The sequence below is a fragment of the Equus quagga genome, chromosome 15, assembly GCF_021613505.1.
Source record: "Equus quagga isolate Etosha38 chromosome 15, UCLA_HA_Equagga_1.0, whole genome shotgun sequence".
NCBI classification, from domain to species: Eukaryota; Metazoa; Chordata; class Mammalia; order Perissodactyla; family Equidae; genus Equus; species Equus quagga.
Window position 1 is genome coordinate 52176645 of NC_060281.1, and position 14434 is coordinate 52191078.

At 43.5% G+C, this 14434-nt stretch overlaps 1 protein-coding gene and 1 long non-coding RNA gene across 6 annotated transcripts in view; one reads left to right on the forward strand and one right to left on the reverse strand.

The window, feature by feature from the left end:
- ADTRP (androgen dependent TFPI regulating protein) overlaps nt 1-14434 on the forward strand; it is a 57335-nt gene that overhangs the window by 40200 nt on the left and 2701 nt on the right. For both annotated transcript variants that reach the window (XM_046641369.1, XM_046641368.1), the window contains one exon: nt 8833-8984. In XM_046641369.1, the coding sequence (XP_046497325.1) occupies nt 8833-8984 (152 nt within the window). The remainder of the gene's footprint in view (nt 1-8832; nt 8985-14434) is intronic.
- Nucleotides 1-14434, reverse strand: part of LOC124227390 (uncharacterized) — a 69569-nt gene that overhangs the window by 28352 nt on the left and 26783 nt on the right. For 3 of the 4 annotated variants that reach the window (XR_006885472.1, XR_006885469.1, XR_006885471.1), the window contains exon 5: nt 11542-11727. The exons of the other annotated variant lie outside the window; for it this stretch is intronic. This is a non-coding gene — a long non-coding RNA (uncharacterized LOC124227390). The remainder of the gene's footprint in view (nt 1-11541; nt 11728-14434) is intronic. 4 annotated transcript variants of the gene reach the window in all.

A 14434-nucleotide genomic window follows, 5' to 3' on the forward strand; every position in this document is an offset into this window, starting at 1 on the left:
CGGGGCATGTGTTCCAACAATGCAGGGACTGGGGGCTGGGGAAAAGGAGGTGTGACAAGATGCGGGTCAAGTGTGGTGCATCATATCTTCGTTCAATTATTCCTCAGTGCCAGGCACTGTGCAAAGATACAGTGATATACGAGTCATCATGCTGCCTTTAGGGACTGTCTAGGAGAGGGGAAAGTTACAAAACAAGGGAAGACAGGGTGATGTGACTATGAGCATAGGGTGCTCTGGGTTCCTGGGAGGGATGTTGAAGGCTGGCTTCTTAAGGGAAGTGATGTCTAAGCTGAGACCCAAAGAATGAGTAGGAATAACTCGAAAGAGACATGGAAAAGACCTTTGGGCAGAGGGAACAGCATCTGCGAAGAGCTGGAGGAGCTGAGAGTGTGACTGAATTGAAGGACAGGGAAAAGCTAGATCATGGATTCACATCAGTGAGTTTTGACTTTTAAACTGAGGGCTTTTCGGCGGAAAAGTTTTAAGCAGAGAAGTGAATGATATGGCTTACGTAAGAAAGGTGATTAGACAGCTGATTCTGGCTGAAGTGTGGAAATTAAAGAGGAATGAGACAGGGAGATGAAGTTGGTGGCATTTGTGGTAATTCAGGAGAACTGATGTTAACCAACTGATGACAGTATCAATCAGAATGCAGACAGAATCAGAGGGGCAGGTGGTGGAAGGCGACTTGGAGATCATCCAGCATTGGAGCCCTGAAGGCTCAGTGAGTTAAATGACGTGCCCAAGGTCATATGGCTGGGAAAATCAAAGCTGGCACTAAAACCCAGGTTTCCTATTTCCAAATCTTATTTTCTTTCCATCTTATTCATATGGCTGGTATTAGTTCAACTCCCTGTATGTGCAAAATACTTTTTGCTAAATGCTGGAGGGCTGGGCATGCGAAAAAGCTTAACCCAGTCTCTACAATCTAAAAGCTTTCAAGATGTTGTTGCTCCAAGTTCTGTAATGGAGCAAGTGGAGGGAAGGGAAGGGGATCTGCCCCCAGCCAGAATGTGACTGTGCAGACCCCCATGGCGAGCTGAAGTGGTTTGGGATTTGAACCGCCTTATCATTAATGAATGACTAAATCAGCATGGGGTCCATCAGGCCTCATTTTTGCTAGAATGAAGCAAATACACCTGTATGAGGGCATTTTATGCTGTTTCACCGACCGGAACTCCCCTACCTCTGTTGGTGTCCTGGTTAGGGAGCCAAGACTCTTTGCTGCCTGCTGTCTCCACCCTTACACAATGATCTGGGGGCCATGGGCCTGCATGGCCACAGATGGCCATCAACTAGTTCCACAGACTGTGGATACGGCCACAGATGGCCATCAACAAGTTCTACAAACTGTGGCTATCCATGGAGACATTTGAGGGAAGTGGCTATGGGTTAGCTCTTAGGTGTGCCAGTTTGGATGGTCAAATAGGAAAATGACAGAGCAGTAAAGAACATGGGCCCGGGCCAAAGAGAGCATGAGAAACAAACTTGAGTCGGAAAAACAGCCATAACTGAGCTGGAGAAGAATTTCACAGCTGAAACCACATTACAATGACCTAAAAATAGCCATCAAGACCGTGGGGACTGCCTCACATGTGGCACTGGCCTTTCATTATTTTTCAGATTGCAAAATTGGAGGGCTGGCCCCTAAGTGGGAAAATAAAGATTTGCAAAGTAGTAACAACTGCAAATCTTTCATTTCCTTTGGAAAGCATTAGTCACCTATAAATATGGTAGCTCGCTTACTCTTCGCCTCTCTCTCACCCCAAAACACCTCACCTGGCTCTCTCTGAGGCAGTGGTGAGGAGCAGGAAAATAGAAAGTTCCTTCTGCTGGCTTTTATTCATTCTTTCATTGAACAAATATTTCCCCTAACCCAGGGCTGGGACTGCTGGGAAAAGCAAAGTTATATAAAGCCAAGCCCCAGCCTGTAGGGGGTTTGCACTTAATAAGTGGAGATGAGCCATGCATACAAATTATAAGAGCACAAGATGGGAAATGATAAAATGTCACAAAGAACATAAGGAGCTACAGGAATGCAGAGGAGGAAGCGATTATGTCTAACTGGGCAGTGTGGGAAAGGCTTCATGAAAGGTGTGTGTTAGATGTGCGCCCTGAAGGACTGGCTGGATTGGAGAAGTAAAAAATGCAAGAAAGTGAACAACAGAGCACAGTCCCAAGGCCAAGGGAGCCCAGAACACATTAGAGCAACAGTCAGCAATTTGCTTACCTGGACCTATTAAGGAAGGAGACTAATGGGAAGTCACCTGGACTACCCTCTCACAGAGGCTTGTGGATGGAAGGCTGAGGAGGCTAGACAGAGTATAGACAGTGAGATTTGGTTGTTGCTATTGTTTGTTTCTATGACGTGGAGCCAGGAATTGAGAAGTATTAGTAACTTGGCTAGAGAATTGTGCTTTACGTAGCCTGTCTTTATAACTGTGCTTAAAATGGATTGGAATGGCAAGACATGGGAAGCAAAACATAATAAAACAATATACAAATAAAAATTAGCCAGGATATTCTTAAGTCATCTAGTTTAATCACAATGTCTTATTCTTCTTCCATGGTTATTTCATAGTTCCAGCGTCATCCCACATCCGGGTGCTTGGAGCACCCCTCTACCTGGCTGCAGGGGGTCCAGTCCTCCAAGACCTCCATCTCTAAGGAGTTCTAATGATCCAGTGAGCGCTCACACTTGCCCATGTTGTACACTGTCCTGAGCATTGCTCACCCACACAGATTGTAAAGCCACCATACCCAGCCTCCTGGGCCTAACACCTCCACCTGGCTTCTTAAAGGTTAGGATGCCACCCCCACTGCTGACAATGCCAACACTGCCAATGTTCTACCCTATGTGGGTAGAAGTAGAACGGTGTCACTGGCTACTGCAACAGCCCCAGCTGGCCTGGAGTGCACCACTACCCTGCTCTTGGTAGACTAGAAATCTGCTGACACCATAGGTGTCTCTGCTAATGTATAAGATATTGCATGCCAAGTGCAAGCATCGCACACACATGCAGCTATAATCCAGCCTTGGAGGAGATATTTGATAAAGTCACTTCTCAATAACAGTTCCTATGAGGCAAGAGAGATGATCCCTTTCTTCTATACTGTGCTCAGGTGAGGTCCCACAGCAAAACTGCCTGGGTCTCCAGGTGTAACCATCCTTGAAATTCGTGCACCCATTTACACATATACACTGAGACACATGGATATCTTACTCCAGAATACATTAATAACTGCCAGTGGGCTGGACTAAGCTGAGTTCCAGGACCAGCCACCTTGCCAAACCCAGCATCAGCAATCCCCTCCTACTCCCACTTGTGCATTGGGATGAATTCCTTCCCAGAGCCTGTGTTACTTTTTCCTGAAATAGGATCTTTATCTGGGACCCTCTAGATGCACCATAGTTTTCTAAGCTTGAATCTTAGCAGGGATCAGAATCCCAACGCCATATTCCACAGAAGGACTCTTTAGTCCTCATGTAAATTTATATGCAAAAATAAATATAAAGATGCTACCCAACTCCACCTTTTGGGTCTAGGCCAGCCAGGGTGCAAAGTGAAGAGGGGTGGAGGTGGTGGACCAGGAGAGGATATGTGACCTATACTTCCCCTCCTTCCTGTCCGACCTCAGCTCCTATTCAACCAATACGCCTGTTAGAGAAATTAGGAATAAGAGAGTGAAGAAGGATACAGCTGGACAATCAGGAATGACGGGCATGCCTGAGACACGTTGTTGAGGTAACAGAACAGGTCTTTTGGATTAATTGGCACCTAGAGGACAAATGAAAGGGAAAAAATCAAGGGTAATTCTAAGAATTTTCAGCTGGTAGACTGGGAAGACAGTGATTCCAATAATAGATGTAGAGAAGTTAGAAAAGAAATAGTTTGGGATATAAGTAAAAAAGTCCGTTTAAATCCCATCTGGGTCCCATTCCAAAAGATTCGGGTTTAATTGGTTTAGGATGTGCCCTGGGCATTGCATTTTTACAGACCCCCCTAGGCAGTTCTAATTTTCAGCCAAGGTGGAGAACCTCTGCTTAGAGGAACTTTCCTTTGGAAGTCAGACTGGGCCTTCTCAAGAGAAGAGGGGCTGTGGAGATCCAGGGAGCGAACCCTCCGGGCGGGAGGAGACGCTGGAGAGAGAGAATGGGGAGAGGGGAGAAGTCGAGGGTGAATGCTGGGGAAACGCCCTCATCTAAGGGACAGGAGGGGGAAGGGGACAGCAAAGTAGCGAAGAATGATCAGATGGCAGAAAACCAGGAATGTACAAGAACACCCTGGTCCTTGAAGGGAGGAGGAAGCTTCGAGCCAGGAGTGGGGGTTCCAGGGAGGTGTGGGCAACAGTTTTTAATCCATGAAGAGCTTGCCACCCCAACAATTCTCATTATTGCCAATATTTTCAACATCCACGTAAACTATTTGTCTAACGCTCTAGTGTCACAGATTTTTTTCACTCCTTTTATTTGAGTTATTCTGATGGGTCAGAAAGGTCAGACACAAGGGTTAACACTAATAATTATATGCCTAGAGCCCACAAAACCCCCAGTTATCTACTAATCTCTAACCCACAGACTTCCTACTGATAAGACGTAGAAAACACGAATTTCATGATAGTCATTTGACGCTGCAAGATTTAGGATGAGGAGACTATAAAAGATTACTTTTTGGTATCAATTTGTGCCTGCCCAGCCTGACTCACATACATTCATACAGCAGACAGCTCCAGAAGGACATAGAATATTGATCTCTGAACTGAAGGTCAGAATCATCAGCTTCCTCCAGTACTAATAAAGTGAGCATCAGAGTAAGCAAAATTGGGAAAGCTGCTGGGTCCATTTCCCAGTGTTCAGAGGCTGTGGTGCTCTCGGTGGGTAAGGCAGCTGAGCACTGTCCACAGCAACTGCCGTGAGCAGCAGTTAAGGGGAACCATGGGGCTGGTAGAGCCACCCCAAACAGCCATTAATTTAAAAATAGGAACAACTTGCTGTGTACTGGCACTTGGAAAATGGATGTGCATGACAGGTACAGTCCCCGGTCCTATTGAGCTTCCAGGCTAGTTAGAAAGACAATCAAATAAGTAACAGGGGTGTTAGTTCCTGGTAGGGGAAGCGCAGGGCATAAGAACCTTACTGAATGGGGGTTGAAGGATGTTCAGAAAAATCTTTTCTAGAGAAATTGACTTTGAAGCTGAAACTCGAGCATGAGCAAAATTGACCCAGGCCCAGAGCAAGTATATCCTAGGAAGCAAAAAGGTCAGAGTTTCCAAGCAGAGACAAGAGCATGGATGAAGGCCCGGAAGCTACTGAGCTTGGTTCATTGAAGAAACAGAAAGGGGTCCAGTATGGACAGATGGCAGATCGGAGGGTGGATGGGTGGATGGTTGGACGGGTGGGCAGGGCAAGGCCAGGTAGGCTGGTGAAGGAGCTTGGCTATTTTCCTAAAGCAACAGGGGTCCACTGGAAGCACAGGAACACCATGGACAAATTTCTCTTTTAGAAAGGTTATCGGATTACTGGTGGCCTGTGGTATGAAAAGTGGATTGAAGGGAGCAAGAAAGCCCAGTGAGTAGACAATTACAGAAACCCAGATGAGGTGAAGGAGCCCGGCCTGAGATCATGAAATGAGGCAGTGGAGAAGCATTGAGATATGATTTCATGGGGGCCAGGGTGAGTGAAGAGCTGACATTGACTGAGATACAGGAGAGAAACAAATTCAGTTTCCAACATGCTGACTTCCTTCCTCCCCCCTTCCCTCCCTCTCCTCCTCCTCCTTTTCTCTCTGTCTTTCCCGTTAACACATATTCAGGCAAGCCACAAAGAAGTGATACCAGCTGAGTGTGACTATCTCCTCACTCAGGCCTCTCTGCTGACCGCCCTTCATTAAATGACTACAATCTTGCCAAACACTCCATTTGTATTTTCATTACTTTTCCCATTGTCCGTTCAACACACCTATAACTTCCTTTGCACTTTCTCTGTGAAAGTACAGACTTCATTAGCTTACCTCTGGAACTTTCCTTTACAAACCTTATGCTGAAGGAAACAAAAATGAAGTAAATAAACCGAAACTTTCCAGGCCTCTAGGAGCATGTCCTTATTTGTAGACTATCTTATATAAATGTGCATGGGAACTAGGAAGCCCTAATTTCGAGTATATAAGGTAAACAAATTGAACTAACTAATGCAACCCACCTGAAGTATATCCAGATCTCCTCTCTGACCCCAAACTCCTAGCCCTAGCTCCTTGGGGATATTTACCTTCTGTCCCTTACACCTTCTCTGTCCTGTCATGAGAAGCAGCCACGCAGGAAAGAAGTGCTGTGGGTGTCTTTCTAAAATGCATCCATGGGATGCACATCCACGTAATTCCAATATTAGTAATAATGATAATTCTTATTTGTTTCAATCTAGTAAAATTTGATTACATAAAAGGTGCATCTAGACAAGTTTGGGAGAGCAGAGTGATACTGGTGTGGTCAGGACTAGAGACCAAGTGCAAACTCCATACTTGCAAAGCTAAGAGTGGTGCCTCCATTTTTAAATATATAGTTCATCGGCATTAAGTACATTCACATTGTTGTGCAGCCATCACCACTATTCATCTCCAGAACTGTTTTCTTCTCAAACTGTAATTCTGTCCCCCTTAAACGGTAACTTCCCATTCTCCCCTCCCCTAACCCCTGGCAACCACAAATCTACTTTGTGTCTTTATGAATTTGGTGACTCTAGGTACCCCATATAAGTGGAATCATATAATATTTGTCCTTTTGTGACTGGCTTCTTTCACTTAGCATAATATCCTCAAGGTTCATTCATGTTATAACGTGTCAGAATTTCCTTCCTTTTTAAGACTGAATAATATTCTGTTGCATGTATATACCACATTTTATTTATCCCCTCATCTGTAAAGGGACACTCTAGTTGCTTCCATGTTTTAGCTCTTGTGAATAATGCTACTATAAACATGGTGTACAAATATCTCCTTGAGTCTTTATTTTCAATTTCTTTGGGTGTATATCCAGAAGTGAAATTGCTGGATCATATAGTAATTCTATGTTTAATTTTTCAAAGAACTGCCATATTATTTTCCATATCAGTTATACCATTTTACTTTCCCACCACCAGTGCACAAGTGTTTCAATTTCTCCACATCCTCTCCAACACTCAATATTTTCTGGGGTCTTTTGATAGTAGCCATCCTATTGGGTATGAAGTGGTATCTCACTGTAGTTTTGATTTGCATTTCCTGAATGATTAGTAACATTGAGTATCTTTTCATGTGTTTCTTGGCCATTTGTATATCTTCTTTGTGGAAATGTCTATTCAAGTCTTTTGTCTGTTTTTAATTGAGTTGTTTGGTTTTTTGTTGTTGACTTCTAGGAGTTTTTATATATTCTGGATAATAATCCCTTATCAGATATATGATTTGCAAATATTTTTCTCATTCCGTAAGTTGCCTTTTCACTCTATTGATTGTATCCTTTGATGCACAGAGATGGCCCCTTAAATTTTATGCTGTAGGTGACTCCTTTGCCTCACCTTAGTCCTGGCCCTGATATTAGCCCTTGTCTCTTCCACAAAGTATTTGACAAACTTGAAATAAAATATTTGAAACAACCAAGATCACACTTGGGTTTCTGAAAGTTTAGTTAAGCACAGAATTTTATTCTTCCGTCTGAACTCTTTTGACTGCCTGCAGTATCCAAATTTGAACGTTGTTTCTAAAGCACAACTTAGCCTATCCTAGGTTGTTACAAAGATGAGCAGTGAGAAGACTCCCACTGTGCCATCCCTCAGAAGAGAGAAGCTTTTAAACCCATTAAATGATTATGATGTGCCAGACACTGCTCTATGTAATGTACACGTGTTAACTCCCTTCATCTTTACAATAGCCTTATAAGGTGCATACTGTTTGCACATCCACTTTGTCCATGAGGGCAAGGGGACAGAAAAGTTGAATAAATCGTTGAAGGCAACATAGCTAATAGGCGGCAGAACTAGGATTTGAATCACAGAAGCCTGGTTCCACATTCTGCACTCTTAACCAGTTATAAACTGTAGCTGATACATCATCCTCCCCGTATTTAATTTGAAAAGTTATTTCAGACTTTGGCATCTTCCAGTGCAGTTGGTTTCCAGCAAACTGCATTTTTAGGCTTCACTTAGACATCGTGGCTCCTCTCTTAGCATTTCTTTTCCTTTTCTTGGCTTATAGAAATGACATATTCTATCCTCACATGAGCAAGATCTGAGCCTCCTGTAAATCCATCCATTCCACTCTCTCCATGGCTATATCCATGAACTAAACTCAGGCCAACAATTAAACCCAGGCGCACTGTATTGCAGCAATAATGCTTGATCTCTGCCCCCCATACCCCAGCTAATGGAAAGCTACACCTGACTCTTAGCTCGGAAAAGCTAACCTCGCTTGTCTGGCTGAGAGCTAGCAAATGGACACCTTATCAGCAGGTTCAGTGTCTCAGCAGGTCATATCTCTGAGGGAAAGGAATAATTCATGTTCTTACACACTTTCTTTGGCTAATGACGTATTCGATGTTCTTCCAGATTCTTTCACTAACATTGAATTTTAACGGATTGGGTAAAACAGCCAAGCCCAGCCCATGAAACAGGATGTCTCTTTGAATCAAGCCTGTTTATCTACAAAAGACTCACTTCTGTAGGTTTGTGGAACACCTCAGCTGTTGACAAACGTCCCCCATGGCTTCTTTTTATCTGCCTGGGCTTCAGAACCCCATTGATCTTGAGTTGGAAATAGCTTTTATTCCCTTGCTCTCCTAATCATTGTGACTTGTCATTGTCTGCAGGGTTCTATGGATCTACTCTGAGATGGGTACGTGGGTGTATCCTGTGTTTGCCAAACTCAGCCCAGTGGGTCTAGCAGCTTTCTTCTCTCTCAGCTACATCCTTTTCATCGGCATCTACTTACTTGGAGAGAAGCTCAACCACTGGAAATGGGGTCAGTTTATTTCTCTTTTATTTACAGAGACACTTCCTCCTTACCCTCTCTCCATTCCTCCTGGAAACAGAAGGAGAAACTAGTCCAAAGCAGAAGGCAGGGAGGCTTGATGCCTTTGTCCAAAGGACTCATATGGGTCCTACCAAAGTAGGCAAAGGAAAAACGTAGAGGAAGTTTGCACTTTCCCAAAGGACCCCATCAAATTATCACCCCTCCTCCCCAAAACTATACCTCCTCTAACTTTAAGGCTAAAAATCATCTTGTTCAGAGAGCTCAGGACCCAGAGAGCAAGGTGTCACCACCCCCAGCGTGAAAAAATGGACTCAGGATCTCCGTCCCTAAAACTGAGGGCTTGAGGGACACAAGCTGCCAAAATGTCAAGGTTTCCTTTTTGAACGATGTGGGTCCAGCTGACCTTCTTAGCTCTTCTAACCTCGGCAGTGCTTTCGGTTGATTTCCCATTCCTCTCCTGTTAGGTTGCTTCTCAACCTTTAGTAAAACATTTATCAGGTAAAAATCACATCCTGTACTTGAGGCCAGAATTCTCATTTAAACAGGGTCTTGGGCAATATGAGTTATGTCAGTAAGCTAAGCTTTCTAATCATAGGTGAGTAGAACCATGTTGCTTCTTTATGAGAAAAAAATCCTTTTAACTTAATCGATTTAAAAATGGAAGATTTTATTCTCCTCCTGCTTCCTCCACCCCTAGAATATTATTTTGTTGGAAAATTAACAAAGGTCAGGTTGCAACAGGCCCATGATATTTTTCCCTCTCCAAGGAGAAGTACGGGAACTCTACCCTGATTTTGTATATAAGGAAGGAAAGAGTCACATACAGTCCCCCACATCACACGCCCACATGCCATTCTGTTCTATCAAAATAGAAATGGCAGAAGTGACATCTTCCACCCAATTTATGAACTGGTGTGAAAACATAAGCCTGTGTATGCAAAAACCTGACAGTTTCAGAAGGTTCAGTACAAGAGTGTGTATTTCTGAGACGAGACTGAGACCCTGGAAAAATAAGCATGCAAGTTGGCTTTTTCACATGTTTTCTACTCTTGGAGAATTTAATGGGTTAAGAAAATCTCAAAGGCAATATCCTTCTTGAAAGCAAACACTTGAAAAATGGAATACTAAAAATTGCTCCCCAAATCAGTGTTCTAAATCACAGGAAATTATCCAGAAAAAAATATGTGTTGACATTTCAGATGTGTTGACAACTAATTCTAACTAGTTTTGGCTCCTTGAAGTTCTGGGTAAAGAGTTTTGATGCCTTCCCCAAATCTATATAAAAAAGAAAGAAAGAAAGAAACTAATCCACTTGAAATTTGGCAGATATAAGGAATGGAGAGAAAAACTTGATTACTCAGATCTTAGAGAACAATAACTTTTTAAATCAATTGCGTTGAGTTCAATAATGATTCATTTTTAAATTGTTATTCTACAGCAACTTTTAAACATCCATTGAACTAAAAATCAAATTTTTCACTATATTTAATATGATTGAGGTCACTGTTTTCAACACAAAGCTCTTTCTAATAAGCTTCATTGTCTGAGTATTATATCCGACTTTTCACTACAGTTAGGTCCCAATGAGCAAACAGGCTGGCACCAACATGTGGATCCTCATTACATCATGCATCTATGAATGTCCATGTGAGTGATGGAGACTATTGTAAGTGGCTATATGTCTCTGTCCTCTCCCTAGATTTTTAGCTCCTTAAGAATAGAATGGGTAAAAAGTCCTATATAGAATCAGAATAGGATCATAAATGTGCTATATTCTGAACAGATCATTATTACAAATGGTTGAATAAGAATTAAAAGAGATGGGGGCCAACCCGGTGGTGCAGCAGTTAAGTTTTCACGTTCCACTTTGGTGGCCTGGGGTTCACCGGTTCGGATCCTGGGTGCAGACCTACACACTGCTTGTCAAGCCATGTTGTGGTAGGCGTCCCACATATGAAGTAGAGGAAGATGGGCACAGAGGTTAGCTCAGGGCCAGTCTTCCTCAACAAAAAGAGGAGGATTGGTGGCAAATGTTAGCTCAGGGCTAATCTTCCTCAAAAAAAAAAAAAAAAAGAATTAAAAGAGAAATTAGGTCACTTAAAATTCCAGTGGCAGTGAACACTTTTAAATTGGGTAAAATTAAGCAGCACTATGTATGTGAACACATTTCCCTGTGTCCTGTTCTGCTTAAAACACTTCAACTCTCCCCTCAGCTTACAGAGGAAAATCCAAGACCTTGGAATGACACACAGGGTCTGTGAGCCAGTCTCTGGCTTGGCTCTGGCTCACCTTCTTCTAAATGTACGCCCCAGTAGCACCAAACTGCTTATTTTCCCTACACATTAAAGTTTCTCACCTCCATGGGCTTCTGTCTCTCATATCTCCTGGTCTTTGGCTGTCTTACACTCACTCATTTATTTCAACTCACCTCTTCCAGGAAGCCTTCCCTCGGCCCAGAGATTTGTTTTTACACTAGATCCTGAGTTTTTTAAGGGTTAGGTGTGTGTCTTATCCATCTTTGAATCCCCCATTTCCATTAGCTTACCCAATGGATCAATCACTCCAGACAGGATATCCAAGGTCTCTTCTCTCCAGGTATTAAATGGGACTTTGTGCAAAGGGGTTCTGGAGACAGCGGTCAAGGAGTGACTCTGATGGTTGGAGATTAAACTATTGGACAGGGAGTTTGAGGAGCGTAGGAGGGTGACGCTGTGGTACGCTTATTGGAGAGCTGTTGAAAAAGAGATGTATGTTAGGGCAGGCAAGACAAAACAGGGGGAAGAGGTTAGAATAGGAATCAAGAAAACTAGGGTATGTCCCTTACCAGGCCACAAACCAAGCATGTAACCTGTGTCAATCCACTTCAACTCCTCAGTGACAGGATGACCTTTAAGTACGGAGACCACACATCTCAGTTTGCTAGGAACAGTCCTGGTCAATGCCTGCTGTGCCAGGTGTATATAGTTTAGAATTGTCTGGGCTGGGACTATCTATTGTGTGTTTCCTCTGAGTTCCTCTCCAAACCTTCTGTTCTGGACCTATGGAAACACGTAAGTAGCTGTCTACTCTGTCCAAATCCAGGGCGAATCCTCCTTTCTCACCTGCTTACACAGCCTGAGCTTCCTTGGATGAGAGAAGAAATTCAAAAGAGTGTTTTGGTGATGCGGCGAGAGGCAGTGGTTAGAAAAGGTCTGTGCAGGCTGCCTGGTTCCTACCCTGGTCTTACCACTGGTAGACCTGTGACACTGGGCAAGGCACTCAATGTCTTTGTGTTCCAGTTTTCCCTTGTGGATCATGGAGATGATATTAGTACCCCCCGCCTAGGATCCTTGAGGACCATAAATGACTTGAGAAGTGTCAAGTGCCAAGCATTGGGCCTAGCACATAGGGTCAGTCACTATTGCTCTTAATCTCATTCCATCCCAGCAAAAATCAGTAACCTTTTTTCCTACATGGATATTCCAATCCTCTCCTACAATTTTACACATAAATTACCAGTTTCTCCAGCTGAAGGCGATTAAAAGTAACAACCAGCTAACTAAATGCAAGGTGACAGATATGGTACAGTTCCTGAAGAATTTAGCAGAGTGAAATAGGAGGTCAGGCTACTTGAGGCTAGAATTAATTAGAATCTCTGCTTCTGAAATCCTGAGAGACAGTGTGGCCTAGTTGAGAGTCACCAGGCAAGTACTGAATGGTCAAGACTTATCAGTCAAGACCCATCTAATATGCAGATATCTCTCTAACGGTAGTTCTCAACCTTGACTGCATATTATAAGGGGGTTTTAAAAATACTAATTCCTGGGTCCACCCCAGACCAATTACATCCATCTCTGGAGATGGGAACTCAGCATGGATATTTTTTAAAGTTTCCCAGTTATTTTAATTTGCAGTCGGGGTCAAGAGCGGCTGTCACAGAGCAGCGCTTCTTAAACGGGTATGTGCCTGCAGATCTTGTTAAAGTGAGGAGCTTGTTAAAATGTAGATTCTCATTCAGCAGATCTGGAGTACATCTTGGAATTTGGCCCTTCTAACCTGTGCCCCAGAGAGACTGATGCTGCCGATCTGAGGACAAGGCCCCGGATACCATAGGACCCCGGGCTCCTCCCAGTTTGGATAATTATGTCTACAGGCATCCTTATCCAATGTGGTGTTCTCCTAAGTCAGCTGCTGGGCTAAGACAGATGTTGGTAGTGATGGCCACTGATTGCTGACTGTCTACCCACTTTCTGCCTCCTCATGTGTCACGTCAGTGAGTAAAAATGAAGAGGTGAGTGAGAAGGACAGTAATAAGGAGTGATACCAGGAATCAAATGTAAACTTGGAAAGTGTGTGACATTTTCCGGGGCACATAGATGCAGGGAGCTGGCCCTGTGTACTAAGGAGACCGCTGCTGACAGGCTTTCAGGAAGGTCCTGCTGGCCTTCATGAAGATGCTGTGGCTCCAAAGCTCTGCAGAGATTCGGAGGGCCACCCCACCTGACTTGTCACTGTCTCACTCCCCATCCTGTGCTAGCTTTTGTGTGTCATGGGACAGGTTGTTGGACAAGCAGTGAGTCAGTTCTTTGCACCAGATACCCACCAAGAAAGATTCCATTTCTATTTTGTGGGCAGAATTAGTGGAACATTGATTTCAAACAATGATGGAAGCAGATGGGGGAGGCAGGCTCTGGCAGATCATTGAAAGCTAGGCTTACCATGTCTGAGCATCTAGGGATACCCCAGATTCTTTCCACCCTGATAGGAAGAATGGGGCTGTCAGGGGGTTCCAATATAGGCTCCTTTCTCTGCCACTTAAGTACTTAATATTTCCTTTTTTTCATAAGACACAGGATGCTGACACCAGGACACAAGTCCACCAGGGAGAGAAACCCAACCCACAAGATAGATCAGAAACAGAAAAAGGCTCAGTGCTTCCAGGCCAAAATGGAGGGCCTCTTATGTGTAGGTGTGGCCAGAGAGGTAGTCAGCTTACCTGTGGCCCATGACCCCTGTCCTTACATTCCTGAAGGATGCATATTGGGGTTCAGGCTACCTTTTGTCAGGGCCTGAGACCATAAATCCTTTTCCTCCTAAGGATAGTTTATAAGCTGAAAATTCCAGTCTGGCCAAGTGACCTTGTGATGGTACCTTAGACAGAATGACATCAAAACCTTCCTTTAATACTCTATGCTGTGGACCAGATTTTTTTTAAGGATATTTTATTGTTGAAAGCTGCTTAGCCTACCTCCTTGGTTTTATCCACAAAGAAATTTGTTATAATTTATAACATGTAAATCATATACAACCTAGTATATAACATATATAAGGTCTGTCTGTCTTGCATGTTGTCCCTGATCATTTTGTAACAAAAGAATATCATGAGATGACTCCACATGTATTTCTAAAGCCTGGTCCCACTGGGGCAGCATTTAGTCAATAACAAAAATATATCTTCC